The 24368-nt window shown below is 41.7% G+C and overlaps 1 protein-coding gene across 6 annotated transcripts in view; it reads left to right on the top strand.

Annotated features, from left to right (window-relative positions):
• The window catches only part of LOC100709248 (receptor-type tyrosine-protein phosphatase gamma), a 403846-nt gene extending 383889 nt beyond the window's left edge, over nt 1-19957 (top strand). For 2 of the 6 annotated variants that reach the window (XM_025907530.1, XM_025907531.1), the window contains exon 13: nt 15633-19957. In XM_025907530.1, the coding sequence (XP_025763315.1) occupies nt 15633-15667 (35 nt within the window). In that variant the 3' untranslated portion in view covers nt 15668-19957. The remainder of the gene's footprint in view (nt 1-15632) is intronic. The other 4 variants (XM_025907528.1, XM_019358538.2, XM_019358535.2 and 1 more) reach the window with 3 other exon arrangements.
• Nucleotides 19958-24368: the final 4411 nt, after the last annotated feature.

The following is a 24368-nucleotide window of genomic DNA, read 5'->3' as shown; positions in this document are numbered from 1 at the left end:
ATAATCCCAAGTGCGCCCCCCCACGGGGGGCGCACTTCCGGCGCCCCCGTGTGCGGCAGCCTGTTACAGCAGCTCTGCTCATTCTGAGTTTCTTTCCTTCTTATCTTTTTTCTTCTAGTAATTTTTATAACTAACGTATTAGTAATTAGACTCTGCAACCATGTTCTACCGTTTTGTGCTAGTTCTGGTTGTTTTTCTTAGTTTTTTTCTATTTTTTTCACCCGTGTCTGGGGACCCAGAGCAGGGATCCTTTGTTTACAGTAGGGATCAGCTGTTAGCGCTGCGTCCCGCAGCGGTACTGCCGGCGGACAGACTCGACATTCCCAGTGAACTGAGGAAGAAAAGACGGGGGTGTCGTGCTGGGAAGGAGCGCCGTCGCCCGAGAAGGAGACGTTATCGACCATCTCTTCCTTCTGTAATTATTGGAAATGTACGATCTTTGCCCAATAAGATGGATGAGCTAACGTCGCTAACCTGGTCACAGAGGGAGTACCGGCAATGTAGCATCATGATGCTAACGGAGTCGTGGCTAACACCGCTAACTCCGGACACGAGCGTGACACTACCGGGATTCCAGATGCTGCGAGCGGACAGGACGAGAGAGAGCGGTAAGAGGAAAGGAGGGGGACTGGCAGTGTTTGTGAATGACAGATGGTGTAACCCTGGGCACATCACTGTAAAAGAACAACTCTGCAGCAGAGACATTGAGCTGTTAGCCGTTAGCATGCGTCCATACTACCTGCCCCGGGAATTCTCGCATGTTATCGCGATAACAGCGTATGTCCCCCCCTCGGCCAACGCGGATGCAGCCTGTGACTCTCTCCACTCTGTGGTCAGCAGACTGCAAACACAATCTCCGAGAGCCCTTCTCATAATATCAGGGGACTTCAATCATGCCTCACTGGACTCCACACTGCCCACCTTCACCCAGTATGTGACCTGCCCAACCAGAGACAATAAAACACTGGACTTACTGTATGCCAATGCTGAAGAGGCATACAGTTCATCACCTCTCCCTCCCCTAGGCAGATCTGATCACAACCTGGTGCACCTTGTCCCTGTGTATGAGCCCTTAGTGCGCAGGGAGCCACCAGCCACCCGCACAGTGCAGAGATGGTCGGAGGAGAGCGAGGAGGCTCTTAAGGATTGTTTTGAGTCGACTGTGTGGGAGGTGATCTGTGACGACCACGGAGAGGACATCGACAGCCTTACTACATGCATTACTGACTATATTAATTTCTGTGTGGATAACACCGTACCTACCAGGACTGTACGGTGTTTCTCCAACAACAAACCCTGGATTACTTCAGAAATTAAAGCTGTCCTCAAGCAGAAGAGGAGGGCCTTCAAATCCAGAGACAAAGAGGAGTTGAAAAGGGTGCAGAGAGAGCTTAGGGGACTGATAAGGAATGGGAAGGACAGCTACAGGCAGAAGATGGAGAACCAGCTTCAGCAAAACAATGTTGGTGAAGTCTGGAGAGGCCTCAGAACCATCTCAGGCCACAAACATCAGAACTCTCTGCCTGGGAGGGATGTGAGGTGGGCAAATGAACTGAATCATTTCTTCAACAGATTTGATTCAGCCATGAGGCAGTCTCCAACATCGGCTGCAGACTCACCCACCCCCACTGCTGCTGTTCCACCTCTGACACCTCAGACACTTCACACCTCCTCTATTCACCCTGCTCACTCCTCCCCACCCCCAACAACAGCATCCAATACACACTCAACACAAGGCTCCAGCCTGTCTCTCTCAACCACCCAGGTTCGGAGGGAACTGAGGAGGATTAAAGCCAAGAAGGCAGCGGGTCCAGATGGCATCAGCTCGAGGGTCGTCAGGTCCTGCGCGGACCAACTGTGTGGTGTGATGGAGCACCTCTTCAACCTGAGCCTGAGGCTGGGAAGAGTCCCACAGCTCTGGAAAACCTCCTGTGTTGTTCCAGTGCCAAAGACTTCACGCCCCAAGGACCTCAACAGCTACAGGCCGGTGGCTCTGACATCCCACCTGATGAAGACCCTGGAGCGGCTGGTCCTGGCTCAGCTTCGGCGCCTTGTGAGCTCATCACTGGACCCACTTCAGTTTGCCTACCAGCCTGGCATTGGAGCGGATGATGCCATCATTCACCTCCTACATCGTTCCCTTGCTCACCTGGAGACCGCTGGGAGCACTGTGAGAATCATGTTCTTTGATTTCTCCAGTGCCTTCAACACCATTCTTCCCTCGGTTCTGAAGGACAAGCTGGAGAACTCTGGAGTGGACCATCACCTCACTACCTGGATTTTGGACTACCTCACCGACCGACCACAGTATGTGAGGACTCAGGGCTGTGTGTCGGACAGGGTCGTCTGCAGTACGGGGGCCCCACAGGGAACGGTTCTGGCTCCGTTCCTCTTCACCATCTACACTGCAGACTTCTCCCACAACTCCACCCAGTGCTTCCTGCAGAAGTTCTCTGATGACTCTGCAATAGTCGGCCTCATCACTGATGGGGACGACAAGGAGTACAGAGGACTGACTCAAGACTTTGTGGACTGGTGCCAGCTGAACTACCTCCAGATCAACGCCAGTAAAACCAAGGAGCTGGTGGTAGACTTCCGCAGGCACAAGCATCCTCCACTGCAACCACTGAACATCCAAGGTATGGACATTGAGGCTGTGGACAGCTACAGGTACCTTGGTGTTCATCTGAACAACAAACTGGACTGGACTCATAACTCAGACGCCCTCTACAGGAAAGGGCAGAGCAGGCTGTACCTGCTTCGGAGACTCAGGTCGTTTGGAGTGGAGGGCCCACTCCTGAAGACCTTCTATGACTCTGTGGTGGCCTCAGCCATCTTTTATGGTGTGGTCTGCTGGGGGGCAGCATCTCTGCTGGGGACAGGAAGAGACTGAACAGGCTGATCCAGAGGGCCAGCTCTGTTCTAGGATGCCCTCTGGACCCAGTGGAGGTGGTGAGTGACAGGAGAATGGTGGCTAAGCTGTCATCCCTGTTGGACAACATCTCCCACCCCATGCATGAGACTGTGACAGCACTGAGCAGCTCCTTCAGTGGGAGACTGCGGCACCCACGGTGCGGGACGGAGAGATTTCGCAGGTCTTTCCTCCCCACTGCTGTCAGACTCTACAATAAAGACTTTTGCAGCTGATCAAACACACAAACCCACACATGTGCAATAAGACTGCTATACGTGCAATTCTTCTTCTGACGAAGTTGTGTTTTTGTATTTTCCTACTCAGTTGTATATAGTATTTGTATTTCTATTTTATTCTATTGTATATATTATTCTATTCTATTTTATTCTATTGTATATAGTATTTTATTTTATTTTATTGTATTTTATTGCATTCCAGTGTTTTCTAATTTCTGCTACATAACTTTGCACTTTTGCTGTAACAAAACAAATTTCCCACCTGTGGGACTAATAAAGGCCATCTTATCTTATCTTATCTTATCTTAAAATTAGCTTCATACTTTTAGAGCCAACTATTTTTTTATATTTTACCATTAGCATTGTTAGCTCAACGGCAGCCTTCAACCTTTTCTACAAGATATTGGAGTGATACAAACAGATGCTTCTCAAGGGCACAAGAAATGGAGCTCACGTTCATTTACTCATAACTCGTAACTGACTCGTAACATTGGGATTAAAATTTCTTTCTAACGACTCCAAATGCCTTGAAACTTGTCTGGGTGAGTAAATGAACGTTTTCCATTCTAGAAATAAGACCACATTGTAAAAAACAGAAGTTTTCCTTTAAATATTTAAGAGATTATCTTACCTGTTCTTTCAAGAAGAGAGCTGGCCATCTGAGCTGCATTTCCTTGACCAAGGGCTGCATCTCCACAACTTCTTTCCTCCTGAGAGAGAATGTGATGTCCATCTTTTGGGTGATGAGTGCCATGTTCTTATCCCTCTTCTTCATTCCATCTTCCAAAATGCATCTTTCATTTTCAAGAGACTCATCATTGTAGTTTTCTGGGGTATCAGGAACAAAGTTGACTTTACCTCGCTTTGGTTTCTTTAAGGAAAATCTATTTGATCCACTGTCATCTTCTTCCCCTCTTCTTTTTCAATTGACTGCAACTTCACTACACCCAGCTTGATTTAGCTTGGAACGGTAGTTGCCAATCTTGAACTTAATGCTCTTTGAGGCAGGGATGTTTGGAAACTAGCTGCTGGGCAACAGATGTTATTTCATTCTTGTCAGGGTAGGCTTTGATTGCAAACATTTCTTGTGCCAGCTTGTCTAGATTTTCCATCTTGATGTCTCTTGTTACACTTAAATTTGCCCCTGCTTTCTCATATACCTCATTGCCCTTGCGAAGTTTTAACTCTACACCATAGGAAAAGGTTGGGATAGGAAATGGATTTGGCCACTGTGAAGTGCTACGCATGTAGGTCTGGGTGTATGAGGATGGGCTAAAAGAAGATTCTGAAATCATACTGGCTGTATCAAGGGATGAGATGGAGCTATGACCAGATGGAGTCTGTGCTGGTGAGGCTGATGCATTTTCCTCCCAAATGAGGTGCAACACTGCCCGTCCAGCAGGTAGCTCATTAATATCCATCAGGTTGCAAAGTGCGTTCCCAAAATCTGGGTCTTCATATTGTATTGCAAAGTCATCCAGCTTTGCTTGTAGTTCATCTTGAAGCTGCTTCACAGATTCTGGAACAGTGGACAGTTGGATTTTTCTGATAAGTTTTGGACTGACGTGGACTCGCAGTAACAGGGCCTGTGAAGACAAACCAAAAAAGGGCACAATTCTAAATAACTGTCAAATTCAAAGTAATCAACTGAAAACTATTTAAGAATAATACATACCATTACTTTCAATGAAGGAGGCACATAACAGGTGTCACCTTCATTTGTCCAGCTACGCACTATTCAGCTAAAGGGTGGTAATCCTTCAAATCTTCTGGGTCAAGTATTTCCAGATCTTTGTAGCTGCTGTCAAGCCGATATGATCTGTAACGTTCCATAAACCAAGAGGAGAGCTTTGTAGCAACAAATGACACTTTCCCAGAGTCTACCAAAATGTTCAATATCTTGTAGAATTCAGGCAGTCCACTCAGTTGTCCTGATGAAATGATCATGCCTTCAACATACTGGGGCCCATACAGATAAACACATTTAGCAAATAACACAGTTTTTAACTGTGGATATTACGGTTTCAAGCACTTCTGAAGATTTTCATTCAAAAAACAGATGTCAACTGTGTGTGTCAACAGATTTGGTTTAAAAAGACTGTGACCATCTAAGAAGTATGCCATCATTTGTTGATGCTTTGAAGAAAGTGTTAGTAGTATATTCTTAAAGCACTGATCATCATGCACAGTTTTCTTGAAAAAGTTGTGCTTAGATTCAAATCGAATAGTCCACAAATCAACTAAGGGACCAAAACAACGCACAAGATGACTATAATGTTCAATATAGTGGTGGTTTGGCTTCAAATTAAAATCAGGAAAAGTCTCTATGAGTAGTTGTCGATGATCCAATATTTTGGTGTCCAAGCATGACAATATTTCTTCTGATAGAGTTGTCGAGACAACAATCTCAACAAGCTCCTTAAGGTCCATCAATATTTCCCATGATGGCTCATGTTCTGGTATACAGGTCCCAATGATAAAACGCAGCAAACGCAAAAGTGTCCAGTTTTCATGTCCATTGCCACTCACTCTTCCTGTTCCAAAACTGGCTTTTGTAATTTGTTGTGGCTTGTTGAGCTTATCAGAGAATTTATATGGAAATGATTTTATATGTTTGTTTAGTCCTTCAAATGTAATAAAACCCTTTCTGATTAAATCTTGAAGACACAAACACAATTCCACAGGGACAACACCTTCAAAGAAATCATGTAATATATCTGGAGGAAATCCAGTGACTGGATGAAAATAGGACAACGCACTTGAGGCACAGGAACCTTTGACACCACACACAGTTTGTCTTTCACCATCCTCAAGCTCTTCTAGAAAAATGTTATGCTGTTCCACAGTTCTTAATAGAAAATTCTGTAGGATCAAGAGTTGCAATCTGATGTTTATCAATACTACAAAATCGACAAAACTTGTGCAAGTATCTTGCAATCCTAAAAGCTTGTTGTCTTTGAAATACTGCCCATCTCTAAATGATCTGTAATGACCTTCACTAATTTCTTTATCAGATGCTAACTTTTCAAAGAAACTTTTCTCTTTCAATACGTTCTCCAAGACCTGGTTTACTGAGACTTAAACAAATGTATTTCTAGTTCTCGCTTTGTAGGTGTACTCTGTAGGCTCTGAAAATTATTCTTGAAATAAATATTTCTCTTGTAATCAGTAGATAATGCACCTTTTGGTGCTGTTGAGATAATTAATGGGTTGGTTTTGAAAAGTGCATCATTTATATTTTTAATTACATCATCATCTGCCTCATTGTTCTGTTCAGCAAGCACCTCTTTGATCCTTTGAAATGAATGAACCTGGGAAAATTTTAAAATGTCACTAATTTCCTCAGTAATTCTCTGCAAAGCACTTTTAGAAACATGTGACAATGTTTGCATGCATAGAAAAAGTCTAGCTATTTTATGTTCAAGACATTGGTAATCTACAAACTCATTGTCCTCTTTATCACTTGATGCTACACCTGAACTAGTGATGTTCGATTTGTGAACGAATCGTTCAATACTCGAGATTCACTTTACTGACTCGTGAATCATGATTCACAAGCGCAACTGACTCACTGACTCATCCCTGTTGCTGTTAGCAAGCTAATTCCATTAGTAGAAATATATCTAGCTTATAATTAAAATTGTGGGGAAAAAAACAACATCCAGTATCTTAACAAAAACATTTCTGCTCTGAACTGGAAGAAAAAACCCTGAGTAGAAGCTCACATCAAGACAATAGCTCCTCAGTTCACAGTAGCATCGCTCAGCTAGCATGCTAACAGCACATTTGAGTTACTCACCCCCTCCCTTGCTGTGCTGAATCATAGCATAAACGAATCACTCAGAACTCACTAACCCCCTCCCTCCTGGCTCACAGCTTCTTCTTCTTGGTTGGCAACCAATGTTAAGGCGCTTTACCGCCCCCTGGCTCACAGCTCAGTGGAGATTTAGATGAGATATATTTGACACATTTAAGGAAAATACCAATAAAATAAAATAAAAATAAATACATGTTCCCTTTAGAATTTTTTTTGCTCTTTTTTGCTCTAAAAAAATAGTTGTTTTCTTTTACAATCATTCATCTTAGTAGTAGGATTTACATTAAAAGAGAAACAAATTAAGTTTGAATGAAAATATACATTTTTGCACTCTCTGGTCAACTGACTCAGTGACTCAAATGACTCAAGAAACCCAATTCACTTTGGTGAGTGACTCATTAAAACTCGATTCAGTAAAAAGAATCAAATTTACCATCACTAACCTGAACCACTTGGTAATGTCTCTGGCTCCTGAGAGGTATTTAAGGATTTGTCAGGGGAGTTACTTTCACTAGGACATGTATTTGCATGAGAAATCAGTCTAATACAGTTTTTTTTATATCTTTTCAGTTTTTGTGCTTTCTGCTTGTGTGTGACGTAAAGGTTGATAAATTGTTGGTAGCATAGTCACATTTTTGGAAAGGACAGGATACAGTCTCATGGTTTTTTAAGTGCCTTAAAAGATGTGAAATAAATGTATGCTGTGAGCAGTTTTCCTTAAATTCACAAAAATCACAAAAAAAATGTTGAGATCTCCTGCCTTTTCTTAGCCCTGTTGTGTGATCTGCTGAGGTGAGACTTCAGTGCCCCTCGTGTCCTAAACGAACAGACGCAGTCACTGTAAACACAGGGCAAATGAAATCCTCTTCTATGTCATAGCTGGTGATGCCTTAAGAGTACTTCTTGGCTTGAACAGATAAAAGAGCAGAACTGGCGCTGCCAGTTAATGAGAAGAGAGGAGAGGACAGTGTCAACTAGTCAAAAGAAACCTGAATTAATCTCAAATTACAAAGTTACATTACCTGATTGTGTGTTTGGGGGCGGGGGGAGGCGTTCCCGTTCTGATTCCTCTCCTTCCCAACTCTCCATCAGTCCCTCACAAATCAGGACAAGCAAGCAGTGGTCTGGAGTTGGCTTTTAATTCTCTAAACTAATAAATAAAAATAGCAATTAGTTTTAAAATAAAACACCAGCTTTCTGACATTGCTTAAGATTTTTTTTTCTCCTGTCCTAATTGTTTTGGCTCACTAAAGTGAGCTGATTTTCCCTTGTAAAATGCCATGTAAAACAGTATAAAACAAATAATTTACAAAACATACATTACATCAAATGTTTAATTTATTTATTATTAACAAATTGTATTCTACATGGAATGCACTAACAGTGAACTGGGATGTATTATGTCTGCCTGGGACAATTTTGTGTGAGTGGTTTTACAACTTAGAATGACAAACATTGGATTGAGAGTATGAGTGGGATAAAACTCCTGAAGCATTTGTTGTCCACAACAGAAAACGACTGGAAATCTAGTGCATATATTTTTTACTTGCTTTTCGCTTTTAAAATGTATCTTTTCACTGATCACTTGTTCATCTATTTTGTTCTATCAAGATGGCGCCGAGTATGGCAGCCTCGTCGCGAGCTCCCCCAAGCAACAGCTGTTTTTTGTGTTTAATTTTACTTTTCCTTTGTTTTTTCACGAGTAGCACATGTCTCCTTGTGTACAACCGACAAACTTTACTGGACATAAAAGACGGACTTTCTCATCACTTTCCGGAGTTCAAGTTTTGCAACACGGACCCTCCGTTTGCAGACCCCCCATTCATCTCACCTGAGACGCCTTTGTTCTCTGGCCCTGGAGGCCGCAAACGCCGACACAGAGGGAGAAGATCTGGCTTTCTGGTTCGCCTGAGACGGCGCACTAACAGACCACCGTTACCCAGTTTATTACTGGCTAATGTGCAGTCTCTGGAGAACAAACTGTGCGAGCTTCGGGCACGGATCTCATTCCAGCGAGAGATGCGGGACTGCTGCGTGATCTGCCTCACAGAAACCTGGCTATCGGACAAGGTACCGGACTCCGCAATACAACTACCGGGGTTCTCTGTGCACCGCGCGGACAGGTCACAGGAGCTTACTGGGAAAAGCAGAGGCGGTGGTGTGTGTTTCATGATCAACAACAGCTGGTGTGATTATGCGAACGTGCACCCGGTCAAATCCTTCTGCTCACCGGACCTGGAGTACCTGATGATTAAGTGCCGGCCATTCTGGCTACTGAGGGAATTTACAGCAGTGATTATTACGGCTGTTTACATTCCCCCACAAGCCGACACTGACCGAGCACTCAGGGAACTGTACAGCGCGATCAGCAGTGAGGAAACCGCACACCCAGAGGCGGCGTTTATCACGACCGGGGACTTTAACAAAGGAAACCTGAAGAAAGTTTCACCAAAACTCCACCAACACATCCATTTCAACACTCGTGGAGACCGGCTACTTGACCACTGCTACACCCCTTTCCGAGATGCGTACAAAGCCCTCCCCCGCGCTCCATTCGGCCAATCAGATCACCGCTCCATCCTGCTCCTGCCCGCCTACAGGCAGAAGCTGAAACAGGAAGCCCCAACCCTGAGGGCGGTGTACCGGTACCAATCGGAGTCTACGCTGCGGGACTGTTTTGATCACGCGGACTGGGAAATGTTTCACGTGGCTGGTAATGACATTGATGAGTACACGGACTCAGTCTGCGGATTTATCAGGAAATGCGTGGAAGATGTCGTCCCATCCAGAACAGTTAAATCCTTCCCAAATCAAAAACCCTGGATTAACAGAGATGTTCGCACGGCACTGGCGGCACGGAGCACCGCTTTTGCCTCCGCGAACACATCGGACTACAAACACGCACATTACCAACTCCGGAAGACGATCAAAGCAGCCAAACGTGAGTACAGGGACAGGGTGGAACAACAGTTTGACAACCCTCGGAGTATGTGGCAAGGACTAAACCCGATCGCAGACTTTAGAGGGAAAACCAGCACACCGCAGACCACGGCCTCTCTGTGTGAGGATCTAAACGTATTCTACACTAGATTCGACACAGCGAACATCATGAGACCGGACAGTGTGCGCACCCCGGATGACGTCAGTGCGCACACTGTGTCTGAGGAGGATGTGCGGAAGTGCTTCAGGAAGGTGAACGGGATTCCCGGCCGCGTCCTCAAGTCATGCGCGGCTCAGCTGGCTGGAGTGTTTACACAAATCTTCAACCTTTCCCTCTCTCTGTCTGTAGTCCCAGCCTGCTTCAAAATGGCCACCATCGTCCCTGTACCCAAATCCTCCACCATCTCCTCATTGAATGACTGGCGACCTGTAGCCCTGACCCCCATCGTGAGCAAATGCTTCGAGAAGCTGGTCAGGGACTTCGTTTGCTCTACGCTACCCAACTCACTGGACCCTCTACAATTCGCATACCGCCACAACAGGTCCACTGATGATGCCATAGCCCTGACACTACATACTGCCCTGTCACACCTGGAGAATGCTGTTTGTAGATTACAGCTCAGCATTCAACACCATCGTTCCCTCGAAGCTGGACAGGAAACTGCAGGATCTAGGACTGAGCAGCTCCCTCTGCAGCTGGATCCTTAACTTCCTGACTGACAGACGCCAAGTAGTCAGGCTGGGCAGCATCAAGGACTCCAGTCACCCCAGTCATAAACTCTTCAGACTACTTCCATCAGGAAGGAGGTTCTGCAGCATCCGGTCCCGAACCAGCAGACTGAGAGACAGCTTTTTCCATCAGGCCATCAGACTGCTGAACACTTCATAGACACCTCACCCACATTCAACAACATTATGCACTCCACACTGTATATAAATGCCACTTGTTTTGCACATGTCTCAACTACCAACCTCTGTATATTTTATATATTTTATTTTATTGTTTCATCTATTTAATTTGTAAAATATGTATACACACACACACACACACACACGTAAAACAACAAAAAAACAAAAACATATTTAGTATACACATCCAGTAATGCATACACTCTTATATTGTACATATATTTATAACACTCAGATTTAGCCATTCTTATATTTTGCTTGTTTTACGTTATTGTATTTTTGCACAACTCTGTTGCTTGTGAAGCTCGCACACAAGTATTTCACTCGCATGTACTGTACAAGTGTACCTGCACATGTGACGTGACAATAAAAGTGATTTGATTTGACTTGTTCCAGCTTCATTACTGGATGGATAGTTCTAATGCATCTGTTTTTTAAGTTATTTAAAGTCTGTTTGATATGACTCTTGCAGACTCTAGTCTGCCTTCGTATTTAAAATACCCCCATATTTACTGCTCTGCTGCTCGTGCTCTGTAGCTGCTTCTCTGATCTTCCTCTCCCTCCTGTTTGTGTGTTTGGTGGAGCTCGCTGGCCGTGAGGACTCCACCACCCCGTTCACACAGAAAGTAAACCACATATTTTATTGGCTAAATGTGATTTGAACAAATTAAACAATATGGCAGCGGGCGCCCTCGAAATTTATTTTTTTTAAAAAGCGGCGGGTGGTTGCCGCCGTTGGTCATCAGCCATGAGCGAGCCAGCCTATTTTGTCGGGTTTTTTTCGTTCGGTGGTATGGCGGCCACAGCCTGCACTTCATGAAATGCATGTAGGGGGTGTCGTGGAGGCTTGTCAGACATGAGCGCACCTGTTTGGTAGGGATGTTTGTCGGATTTTCAATGTTTTGTGACATGGCGATTTTTATACCAAAACTTTAAAGCGCTATTTTATGATGGAAAACATTCAAGTTACTCACGAAAGCATTCAAGCAGCACGATTGAGTAAAACAGTCTAGGGGGAATTTTAAGTGATGTATTAAACACATACCCAGAAGCCACAAGGCTTCTTAGCCTAGAAAGTAATGCCTTGCTAAGTTTCGGAAAAATATTAAGAACTTCAGTTGTGATATTTCTAAAAGACAAATTGAGACTGTTCAAACATATATTGCATGATATAATAAAAGAAACATTACTTGCCTTAAGAAAGTTGAGATGAACGACCTTTGTAAAAAGCCTCGTGTTCGCATTAAGGCAGACGGCCAGGTGGCTTTCAGTCCTTGCAAAAGTGCAAAGTAGACCCCGTAGTATTCAAAAATATGAGATGCGCATGTGTGCTCAGGCACAGAAAGGCGCCAGCAGCTTCAACTCATGTAAAACTTGAATTCATTCATTTTGCCAGCAATAAATTTTATCTGAGACCAACTTTTGCTCCAAAACGTTAAAGGATTAGTTGAAACCCTTAATGTATTTGAGTTTATGGGGCAACTCAACTTTTATTGTTGAATTGTGAAAGAAATGACTGTAAGCTCAGCAATTGCAAGTTTGATTTTTTACGGTGTGTGTGAACTGTCTCAGCTGGTAAGCTGTGTGCCCTCACAACCCTGTCTCAGCTGCTCAAGTGCAATGGGGCCATCAAGGTCTATCAAGTACCCAAGATGATCAACCTCATGAGGCCAGAAGTCTTTACAGACATTGTGTGTCTAAAAAGTGTAATCCAAAATTTGTCCAAAAAATCAGAGCATGTAATTTGCATGCTGTTTATCTGCTACATACTTTTCATAAAGGTACATTTTCATTCCGAGCTACTGTGAGTCAGATTTCCAACATATCCTCATGCACTGTTTAATGGTATTTCCCTCAGATCTCTGTTAGGGCACCTCCATATAATTTTCTGAGATTTTCACAACCAGTCATTTGAGTATAGTGATCTGTGGCTCAGTTCTTTTAAAGATACAACGGGGGAAATTTGATCCCATTTCTAAGTGTGCATTTGAATAAATCCCCACCAGTGTCACCAGTAAAATACCCCCACACCATCACACCTCTTCCTCCATGCTTAAAGGTGGGAATTGTGCAGGTAGAAACCATCCTTTTTACCTTTTCTGCATCGCACAACGACAAGGCGGGTGGAACCAAAGATCTTGCAGATATTTCTACTGGTCTATTGTCCATTCCTTGTTTTTCTTGGCCCAAACAAATCTCTTCTATAAAATTCTTCCATTTACCAAAGCAAGTCTTCCAGGTCCTGAGGCAGAACCACCACCATATTTTACTTGATATATGATATGATGATTCTTTTCTGAAGTGCTATATTACTTTCATGCCTTCCAAAAAGTTTAACTTCTGTCTTGTCAGACCACAGAGTATTTTCCCAAAATCTTGGGAATCATCCAGATGTTTTCTGGCAAAACCAGATGAAACTTTTTGCTCAGCAGTGGTTTTTGTCTTGGAACTCGACCATGCGGGCTATTTTTTTCCCAGTCTCTTTCTTAGACCACAACATTTTACTGTCTTGCTTGCACCATCTTGCAGGCATTCATGGTACTGCTTTGAAATGGTTTAGGTCTTATCTTTCTGACAAAACTTTTAGTGTTAACTTTTTAGGATATGAGTCCTTCTCTGCCGCTTTTCAGTTTGGGTTCCCGCAGGGCTCAATTTTAGGGCCTCTGCTTCTTTCATTGTATTTACAGCCCCTGGGGACCATCCTCAGAAGGCATGGAATATCCGTCCACTGTCAGTTTTATCTGTCTCTGAAGCAAAAAGATGCCTTCGTTATTAAACCACTTCTAGAATGACTAGAAGACATTAAATCTTGGATGTCCCTAAACTTTTTAAGATGTAATTCAAGCAAAACTGAGGTGATTGTGTTTGGTCCTATCAGACCTTGTGAACCCTCCGCTATTGACTTGGGACCCGTGGCACAGTGGTTCAAACCTGTTTTTACAAACCTGGGTTTTAAGATGGACGGTGATTTTAAATTGGACACTCAAATTAGGGCTACTGACAGGTCCAGTTTTTATCATTTAAGGCGCTTGGCAAAGGTAAGACCTATTTTATGCAGGCTGCATTTTGAAACACTAATCCATGCTTTTATTTCATCTCGTTTGGATTACTGTAATGAATTGTATTTTGGAGTTAGTCAGCGTCTTCTCTCTCGTCTGCAGCTGGTCCAAAATGCTGCTGCAAGACTTTTAACCAGAACTCGTAAAAGAGAGCACATAACTCCCATCCTCACTTCACTCCATTGGCTGCCTGTATATCTTAGAGTTCATTTTAAAATTCTAATGTTTGTTTTTAAATGTTTAAACGGTCTTGCCCCAACTTACCTCTCTGAGCTTCTTCATCCTTACTCACTCCCCAGGTCTCTCAGGTCAGCTGACCAGCTGCTCCTGGAGGTACCCAGGTCCAAGAGGAAGCTCAGAGGGGACAGGGCCTTTTCTATTGTTGCTCCTAATCTGTTGGATTAATGTGCCCCAGCACATTAGAGAGGCCCCTTCATTGTCCAATTTTAAAACACATCTTAAAACCCATTTTTACTCCTTGGCATATGACACAGTCTGACCCTTTTAAAACAATAGTTTTAATCTATTGTGCTCATTTTATTGTTTTAAATTTAAGTCTAATTGTCATTTTATACTATTTTATTTTTTGCTATTTGTGCTCATTTTATTATTTTATTATGTCATTTTAATTATCATCTTATGTTTTTAATTTTTATCTTTATTTTATTTATTTATTTTTATTTATTTTTTTAACTTATTCAGTGTATCATTTCTGGCATGTCAACAGTTGTGTTCAACTCTGAGTTGTTCTGAAAGTGCTATATAAATAAATTGCTTGCTTGCTTATGGTGGAGTCATGAACACTGACCTTAACTGAGGCAAGTGAGGCCCGGAGTGCTTTGGATGTTGTTCTGGGGTATTTTGTGACCTCTTGGATGAGTCATCGCTAGGTCTTGGGTTAATTTCGGTTGGCCGACCAATTGTGGGAAAATACACAACTGTTTAATTTTTTTTTTTGCCATTTGTGGATAGTAGCTCTCACTGTGGTTTTCTGGAGTCCCGCAGCTTTAGAAATTGCTTTAGACCTTTCCAGACTGAGAGATCTCACACTTACTTTGTTTGTCATTTGATTCTTAATGTCCTTGGTTGATGTTGCATGATGCTTTTGAGGATCTTTTGGTCTACTCTACTTTGTCAGCCAGGTCCTATTTAAATGATTTCTTGATTGAGAACAGCTGTGGTTGTAATCAGGCCTGGGTGTGGCTAGAGAAATTGATCTCAGCTTTCAAAAGATGTGATACATCACAGTTAATTTGTTTTTAGAACAGGATGACTGACCAGCAAATCAGTGGCATGCAGACTAATGACATTACATTTTAGCACTTGCTTAGCTAGTTTTGGAATCCCAGCTGAACTGGCATTATTTCATCACCTGGTACCCGGTTCTATAACCTATCAGAAAACCCTGAAAACATGGCAAACTGCAGTGAGTCGATCCGAGTCAGTACTCAGTACAACCCCTAAAAAGGGGTTCAAGTAACAAAACCTAAAAATTCAGCAATGTATTGGCCAGTGTATGTATTTCTTATCTAGTTTAAGGAATATACATATATCACAAGTATCATTCTGTTTTCAACTTAGTTTTTATTCATATGTTGCATTACTTGTTATCTTTCAGAACACATGCCAGCTGCCTCTATACCAGGCTTTAGTGACATGACCTGGTCTAGTGCAGCAAAATAATGTCATATTATTATTAATATTGTCTTCTTCCCTTTATTTTTTTGTCTGTCTCTGTCTGTCTGTTTCCTTCCCAGGACCAGTACCAGTTCCTATACAGGACTATCCTTAGGCCCATCAGTGTCAAGGTGAATCATTTTGGTCTTCTGGCCAGAGATGTTAATAAGACAATACTAACTATGGGAGACAGGTCAGAGAGTATGAGCTGTTGGTCTGAAACAGGCTGTTCAGAACAAGGAGCTCTGCTGAACATGTCCCGTGGATCCAAAAAACCTGTGTTGTTCCTGAGCCCATAAAAGAAGCACCTATCTTTGAAAAACGTCAAGGACCTATCATGGACAGGACTTTCCAATGCCTTTTTCGTCAGACTCTTGGTTAAAATCAAAAACCTGATTACTTTTTTACACGGATATAAAGTTTTGATATTTATTTTTTTTCACCAATTTATGTCTTATTGTTCTCCTACTGAAGGGTTTACACCTGTTTTTAAGTTTCACGACAGTGTCAGTGGGCAGCGAGAAACACTTTTTGTCTTTTCTTTTTTGCAATATTCAGTGTCAGTGTTACTGCCTACATATACTAAAGCCGACTCACTTGGAATTTCCTCATTCAAACTGGGACTTTTTTTGGTGACATTTCAGGGCTTGGACATGTTAAGCCAAATGCTTCTGTGAAGGACATCACAAGTTTTCTGTCTCTATAACAAGATGTCTGACTTCTGCTCAGCATGACCTCCTTCACCGTGCTCACACATCATGTTACTATTCATTAATCACAAGATTAATGAAACAAAGCTCATGGAAGGATACCTACAAATAAGTATTTATTTAAACTGATTTATTTATTGTTTCCATTGTTTTGTTGTTACACCATTATTCACATCCAAATTAGGATACCTATGTGGTGTAACCACTGCTACTGTGAACTTTTATGGTTAATTCTTTGTATAATTCATAATATGATTTTTTTAATATATGGGAGTACTGTATGTATACATATATAAATATATCCCTATGATAATTACTTTGTGATTTTTGTACATGTCCTTTGTGGCCTCCTGAATCAGACTGATTTCCATCCTGTCCTATAGATTACTATTCTGCTACTCACAGCTGATTCAGCCAACTGGAAGTGGACTCCTTCAGTCCCCTACATTTTTGTATGCTGCTATGTCATCTGAACTCTCTCTCTCTCTTACACACACACACACACACACACACACACACAAATACTGACCACAACCACGTGATATTCCTCTGAAAGGATTTTTGTCTTCATCCTGACAGCCAAGCATCAGTTAAGAACACAAACACCTGTAGAACAGGTAGCGCACATGTACACCTGAAGTAGTTTGAAGCAGAATGATCTGCAGTTCATTCTGCCCGTTCTCATTCCCAATGCGTAACATACCGATGATTTGTCACGTCCCGACGCGTCTCATAGTAACGCAAAACGTCACCTTCTGCATCTCTATGATGCGCAACGGATTGTTGATGGAATTCAATGAAATGACGCTCCCGGCGGTAACACGTTCCAGCCGTGTATTCCAGCTCCAAACCTAATCTTAACCCTAACCTTAATCGTATTAGATTAGATTCATGATGAGAAAGTAAAATAAATGTACATGTCTAGATTCATTCCAAACGGTTCTCATGTTTCAGAAAGTGCAACAAATTGACAACTTGTCACATAGTGTCGGTACGTTACGTTTTGGGATGAGAACGTGTTGGTTCTCTCTGCAGTGGGCTCAATAACAGATCTATGCAATAGGTTCACTGATCCAAAACAGGCTTTTCAACAGTATGTAAAGTCTACACAGGCTTTAATACTCAATGCTCTTCTTTATCTATATGTTACTTTCTTTATGAAAAAAAGAACTGCTGCTTTACGTACCTTTTACCTTTTAGGTGCTTAACATATTTAATACTATACTACATATTTAAAACTAAACATCCTCATATAGTCACCATATCTACATTTGTTTTTTGGAAACCTGAAAGCGGCGCCTTTACTAAGACACATTTCACATTCTAACATTTCCTAAATACAATGCGGTTTTGACCTTGTGTTCTTATCTTTATTCTCCATAACAACAATCATACATTGGAACAGTTATGGCTAATGAGAGCTGTGTTGTCCATAAAGGCCACCAATTTTAAGCTGTTTCAAAAAAAAAAAAAATCAGAACAGAGGGCAAAACAAAACTGATGTGAGTTCTAATTTTAGCTTGTCAGATTTAGCGACACTAAAAGTTCAATGTCCTGATATTTGACTAAGATTTTGTTTATTTGTTTGAGATTTTTTGTTTTTCAAAATCTGGTATAACAAATTCAAAAGAAAATCAAGAAAAGAAGTTCTTCTTAAACCTCACACCACCAGATCACATAACATATTACATTTATTTATTCAGTATTTTCTTAAAATGAGCTAAAGACATACATTTTGTACATCTGTGTGTGCACCTATCAAGCACTCATGTACGCAGATTAATGAATAGATAACCTGACCATAAGTGTTGTTAACCATGGATGATTTGTACAACTAAAGATGTTTGTGTGTGTGTGTGTGTGTGTGTGTGTGTGTACAATAAAAGATTGTAGCTGTGCCAGAAGACGGACAATGCAGGGCCTTATCACTCATGTTCATTTTCTTTTAGCAGCAGCTTAAATGTGTTCAAAGTAAACACTCTGTGTTTAGCAAATTTAGTCAAGTTTAAAAATAAACAAACACCAGTGTAAAAATGAATTGTAAACTTAACCTCCAACTTTGACTTTCTTCTCTTTTCTTGTTGACATATTGATTCAGGCTTTCTAACCTGTCTGGCTTTCACTACAAAAATTACAATATTCAATATAACAGAGAACAAAAAAGAATCCGCACACATCTCATCATCTCATCTCAGTGGATGCAGAGCTGAAACACCGGAACGAAAATGAATTAAATGTTCACAAACTGCAGAACTCTGAATTTCGTATTCATTGTATTTAGATGATGTTCAAAGCGCACCTGCTCTTCATCAGACAGTGAAACGCTAAGCAGTACCATCTTAAATTGCCTGTGAACAGTCACATGACCCACAACATCCAATCAAGAATGAGATCATATCTAGGACAAACAACTGATAAATGAAAAGATTTTAAATCTTACATATTGTCTAGAAACACAAAAATGGGAAAAAAAATGCCTAAACAAAGGCACCACAAACCACACACACACAAACACAAAAATAATATGCCATGTAGTGTGTAACAGTGAAGATGGATGCAGATACTGGCACCTGCTCCTCTATTAAACACGATGTGTCAAAAATAATAAAACTATACAGACAATGAACAATATTAAAAGTCTTTAAAAGATCTTAGAGTGCCATCAGGTGTCTCCATCATCAGATGTAAGAAAGATGCAGTAAATATACTATGACCCTAAACTAACAATACATAAATCCATAAGAAATACACAGAAAAGCTGATCTTATATTACACTGAAATACAAGGAGTCATAGAAAAGGGTGAATGTCCACTTCTTCTTTTCAGGGCTTAAAGAGTAAAAAATCCAAAAGTTCACGCTGTAATAGTAGCATTGATGTCCTGTCCTCATGTTGGGAGCTGTACATGCTCAGTCCCAATATAACTACAATATAACTACACTCACATACTGAAAGTGGTTCAATTCGGTTCAATTCAATTTATATAGCTCTATATCATGACAACAATCGCCTCAAGACTCTTAATCTCATAAGGTAAAGAGCCATTAAGACTGTTATTAAAAATGTACAAACAAAATAACAAAAAAACAGAGCAGAGGTAATATTCCATGAACAAAACAAAATTCAGTTTAACCTGGTAAATTATAATAATTAAAATAAAACTTGAATATAGTCATGCATGATTCATTAAGACCAAGTAATAATGTAGGGCTCTAACTTTATCTGATTTAGGCATACTCCTTGACATTTGGCATATTTGGCTGCATCCTGGATCCCTGTTCAAGATCTGTGCTTGCAGACAGAAGTTCTTTTAGTTTTATCCTCTGACTGAGGCCTTCTAGAACTAGCTTTATAGTGGTTTTGTGGCCTATAAGCAAAGAGCAGGCTCAGTTTTCCTGCTCTGGCTACAGTGCCCCCCCCCCGCCCCTCTGTGTCTCTGTCTCTCTCACACACACACTTATACTTTTCTTTAACATGAGGATGTTTTTTGATGATATCCTGTACCTCTTAGAAATAAACTCTTGTGATTTTGCTTTCTGAATGAATATGTGGAACTGTTTTTTCACACTGTGCAAAACAGATGACATGTTGAATGATGAAACAATAAGAGGAACACATGTACTTTTGTTTAAACAAAGACTCCTTCCCATGCAGAAACCTGTGTTCTGTTCTCTTGCTGACCCTTCCTAGTATGGCTTTGCTTTTACATCACTGCTGTGTACTGCAGTATTTCAGATGAAGAGATGCTTCAAAAGATATAAAGAACAGAAGCTCAACAACAATACTAAACATCAAGTACCAAAAAAACCCAATGTTTCTGGGTTGTCAGCTTTTTTTTTCTTTTCTTTTTTTAAAAAAAGCATGGTCACCAGAAAAAAGACGATTTCTTTTTAAACTTTGTTTCCTGGAAATTCATTAATGGGAACAACCCTTTAATATTGATGGTGTTTTTCTGTTACTATCCGGTTGTTCAGTCTGACGTCACTAGCCGTGTCTGGGCCTAAACTCTGCTGCAGGTCCATATATCAAACGATCACTGTGGCATTACTGAGAGTTGAAAAACTGTCTAAAGTCTTTCATCTTTAATAAAATGATCAGCGTTCTTCTCTACCAGGTGTAACAATTGAGTTTAACATCCAGGCATCCATGAAAACGGAATTTATGACATTTAACGGAGTTAGAAATTAACAGGAAGTTAGCTCGCTAGCTTCCATCTAAATACAATATAGCATGTCCTGACTGCGGGGTTTTGGAAACAAATTAAAACGTACAGCTCTGCTATCACTTCCAACATAAATGAAGACCGAAAACTAAACAGCAGTGACATTTGTAGGGTTACTGAAGTTTGGCTAGCTGGTATATAATGATGTGCTACGTGACCGCTAGCGACACAGCTATGTTAGCATAATATAAACAAGCTAACTTTTTTTCCACTCGATAAAAGTTAACGTGAGTGTTCTCAGTGGTCAGGAACAAATGTAATCGCATGGCAGGATGCTGTAAACGGACCAAACTTCAGCCAGGAGAACAACTGAGATAATCCATCCACAATACGAGGTTAGTTATTCATATACTGCTGCATGGGCTGTGCTGTAGTTACATCGTAAGGTTTTAAAAACTGAGCTTAAATAAATGATTAGCGGTAATAAAAGCCGAGGGAGGTCAACGGTGATCACTGACTGTTTTTAGGAGCTTTTTGAGATTAAATAGAAGAAAATACAAAGTATTAAACATGTTAACAACACAAAAGCCATATTAAACGCAGACTACTTTAGGCCCGGAAGTAGGATTCGTCGCGTCATCACTGAACAACCGGATAGAAAAAGTGGGAAGGAAAGTTCAAGTAGGACCTTCACTGTAGAGGACACGTGTATTCCTTTGGATATGCAGTGTTATACAGTTTGACAACACTCACTTTATGAAGTAAAAGGCGTGATGATGGAGTGGCTCATACCTCAGACCTTTCCAGAAATGCCCTCCGGAAAAGGAGCTTGAGTTTTCACACTTGTAACTAGGACCACTGAAAAAAAGTGTGTGGCCATTTCACACTCCTTTTGCCACTTTACTTGCCACTACCACATAATGTAGTATTAAGAGGTTGTGTACACTTAATGTAATGAGACACTGGACTTGATTTCTCCGATCTGTCCTCTACTATGCCTGCTAGTCTAACTGTTAGCATGGTAGTGAATTGTTAGCATGATAGTTCAATCTGTTACTAGCTGTTACTAGCTAGTCTGCTAGCTCTTTAGCAGTCATCATCAGGACACGAGGTAAAACTGATCATTCATTGACCAGTTTTATACTATCAAAGAGTGTAACACAAAATAATCAACGTATCCGGTCTTTAAGTGTGACGTCATTAGCCGTGTTTGGGCCCAAACACCGCTGCAGGTCCACAAGTCAAACGATCACTGCGGGATCACTGAGAGTTGAAAAACTGTCTAAATTCTTTTATCTGTAATAAAATGATCAGTGTGGCTGCTCTACCAGTTGTAACAATTAAGTTTAACATCCAGGCATCCATGAAAACAGAATTTCTTAAATTTAAAGGAGTTAGAAGTTAGCAGGAAGCTAGCTCGCTAGTTTCCATCTAAATATAATATAGCATGTCCTGACTGAGAGATTTCTGAAACAAATTAAGACGTACAGCTCTACTATCACTTCCGACATAATTGAAGACAGGAAAGTAAACAGCAGTGATGTTTGTAGGGTTACTGAAGTTTGGCTAGCTGGTATATAACGATGTGCTACGTGATCGCTAGTGACAGAGCTATGTTAGCATAACATAAACAGTGAAGCTGGAGGATAAACGCAAACTTTTTTAAGTAAGTAAGTAAAATTTTATTTGTATAGCACCTTTCAAGACAGAAAGCTAAAACATAAAAACAGAAATCAACCAAAAACAAGTTTAAAAAGATGGGTTTTTAGCTGTTTTTGAATGAAACCACTGAGTCCACAGATCTCAGGCTCAAAGGAAGGGAGTTCCAGAGTCTGGGAGCCACAGTTACAAACGCTCTATTGCCTTTCGTTTTCAGCCTCGAATGTTGGACGACCAGCAAACCCTGATCACATGACCTCAGGGACCTGCTGGGGATGTACTGATGTAAAAGATCTCTGACACAGGTTGGTGCGTGTCCATGCAGAGCCCTGAATGTCAAAGTCAAAATCTTGAAGTGGATTCTGAATTTTATGTGGAGCAAGTGCAACTGGATCAGCAGGGGTGTAACGTGGGAGTATTTAGAAGACTTGGTCAGAAGCTTTGAGGCAGCATTCTGAACAACTTGCAAATGGTCCACAGAGGCTTTACTTAAACAAATGAACAAAGAACAGGAGCGAACCAATAAATTAGCATTAGTGTCCAAAGTCAGAGCTGAGTCAAAAGTTACACCAATGTTCCTGATAGAAGGTTTGGCAAATGTAGTGAGAGGGCCTTAGTTTTCTATAACCATAGGTACCAATTTTTTGGGAGCACAAACAAGGACTTCAGTTTTCTCCTCATTTAGCTGACGAAAGTTATCAGCCATCCATCCCCTAATGAAATCTAAGCACCTATGCAAAATCAGTAGTTTGGAAACATCTTGGGACTTAAAGGAGATATACAACTGAATATCATCTGCATAGCAGTGATAAGAAATATCTTTAAAAGTGCTCAATAAGTGCTGAAGAGGGAGTATATATAGCAAAAACAATAAAGGCCCCAACACAGAGCCCTGTGGCACACCATATTCAAGAGAAGTAGAAGAGGACCTGTATTTAGAATTAGCCATGGAAACAGATCGTTCACACAGATAAGATGCCAGCCAGTCCAAAGCAGACCCTGATATACCTGATAGACCCTTCCGGTAAGATGGCGCCTGTGGCTGGCTTTGCCGCTGCTGGTTGTAATTTTTCTGTGCTGTTTTTCTCTGCCCTTTTTTTACCACTTCTTGTCACTGATGTGTTGGCTGCCTTAGTCTATGATCACCTGGCATTGTTATCCATCCGATCTACTATGTTGGGTCAAGATACCTCATTCTCCTGTGACGGTATTTTCCATCCTCCGCTGCCAACACCGGTGCGTGGATCTTCGTCAGGCATCATCTGTGGTGCCTTTCTGAGTCCACGCAAATCACGTAGGAAGAGAGGAAAAAGAGCAGGTGTCCAGGTGAAGCTCAGACTGCTCTGGAAGCGGGAATTAGCTGTATCTGGATATACGAGGCGGTGCTACCTAGTGTTCATCCAGACTCTCTGGGTGTTTGGCGCTTCATCCCCACAGTGAGTGGAATTTACAGGCGTCGCGGATCAAACCCTCAGTTTCTACATCCACTAAATCGGGCCCCTTCTCGTAATAATCTGACTTCTGCGTTGCTGAATGTTGTGCTCCTTAATGCCCGACAATGACAAATAAAACGTTCTTGTTGAACGATTTTAGTCTTTCCAAAAAACTGGATTTTTTATTTCTAACTGAAACCTGGCAGCGTGATAGTGACTCTACATCCCTCATCGAACTTTGCCTGACTGGGTATTCCTTCATCAGCCAGCCTCGGGCGTCCGGTCGCAGAGGAGGTCTCGCTGCGGTGTTTGGAAGCCAGTTTCACTGTCATTCTGTCATGGTCTGACTGGCCCTGCCTGGCGACCTGCTCATTTCTGTGTTTTTATTTTGATGGAGCCGCACTTCCCCGGAGGCGGGAGCGCTGACCGGAAGTAGCTCCGTTCTGAGTTTTCTCCACACCGGCGATTAATCAACACACCAGCTGCCGTGAATTGTCCGGCGTCTGACGCCGATGTATTTAACGCTGTGACCAGGCTTCAGTCAGCGCTGGATCATTAGACTAAGCTCGTTAGTAGTGATGTGTCGGTTGCGAACGAAACGGCTATTAGAGCTGACTCTTTGAAGTGAACGACACGAGAAGAGGGAAGAGGGGGGAGGGCCAGTAATTACACTCGCAGTAGTACAGGAAGCGAGCAGGAGGGAAAGAGAGAGAGAAAGAGAGCCAGGGACAACAATGTCACATAAGAAAAGTATAGTAATCATCCACAACTATTTTCAGTTGCGGATGATAAAGGATTCAGAAAGTTTATTCATGCAGGCCCATATGACAGAGAATGTGCATCTTCTTTTTGT

The sequence above is a fragment of the Oreochromis niloticus genome, linkage group LG5, assembly GCF_001858045.2.
Source record: "Oreochromis niloticus isolate F11D_XX linkage group LG5, O_niloticus_UMD_NMBU, whole genome shotgun sequence".
NCBI classification, from domain to species: Eukaryota; Metazoa; Chordata; class Actinopteri; order Cichliformes; family Cichlidae; genus Oreochromis; species Oreochromis niloticus.
The sequence above is the reverse complement of the archived record's forward strand: the minus strand, read 5'-3'. Positions and strand labels throughout refer to the sequence as shown.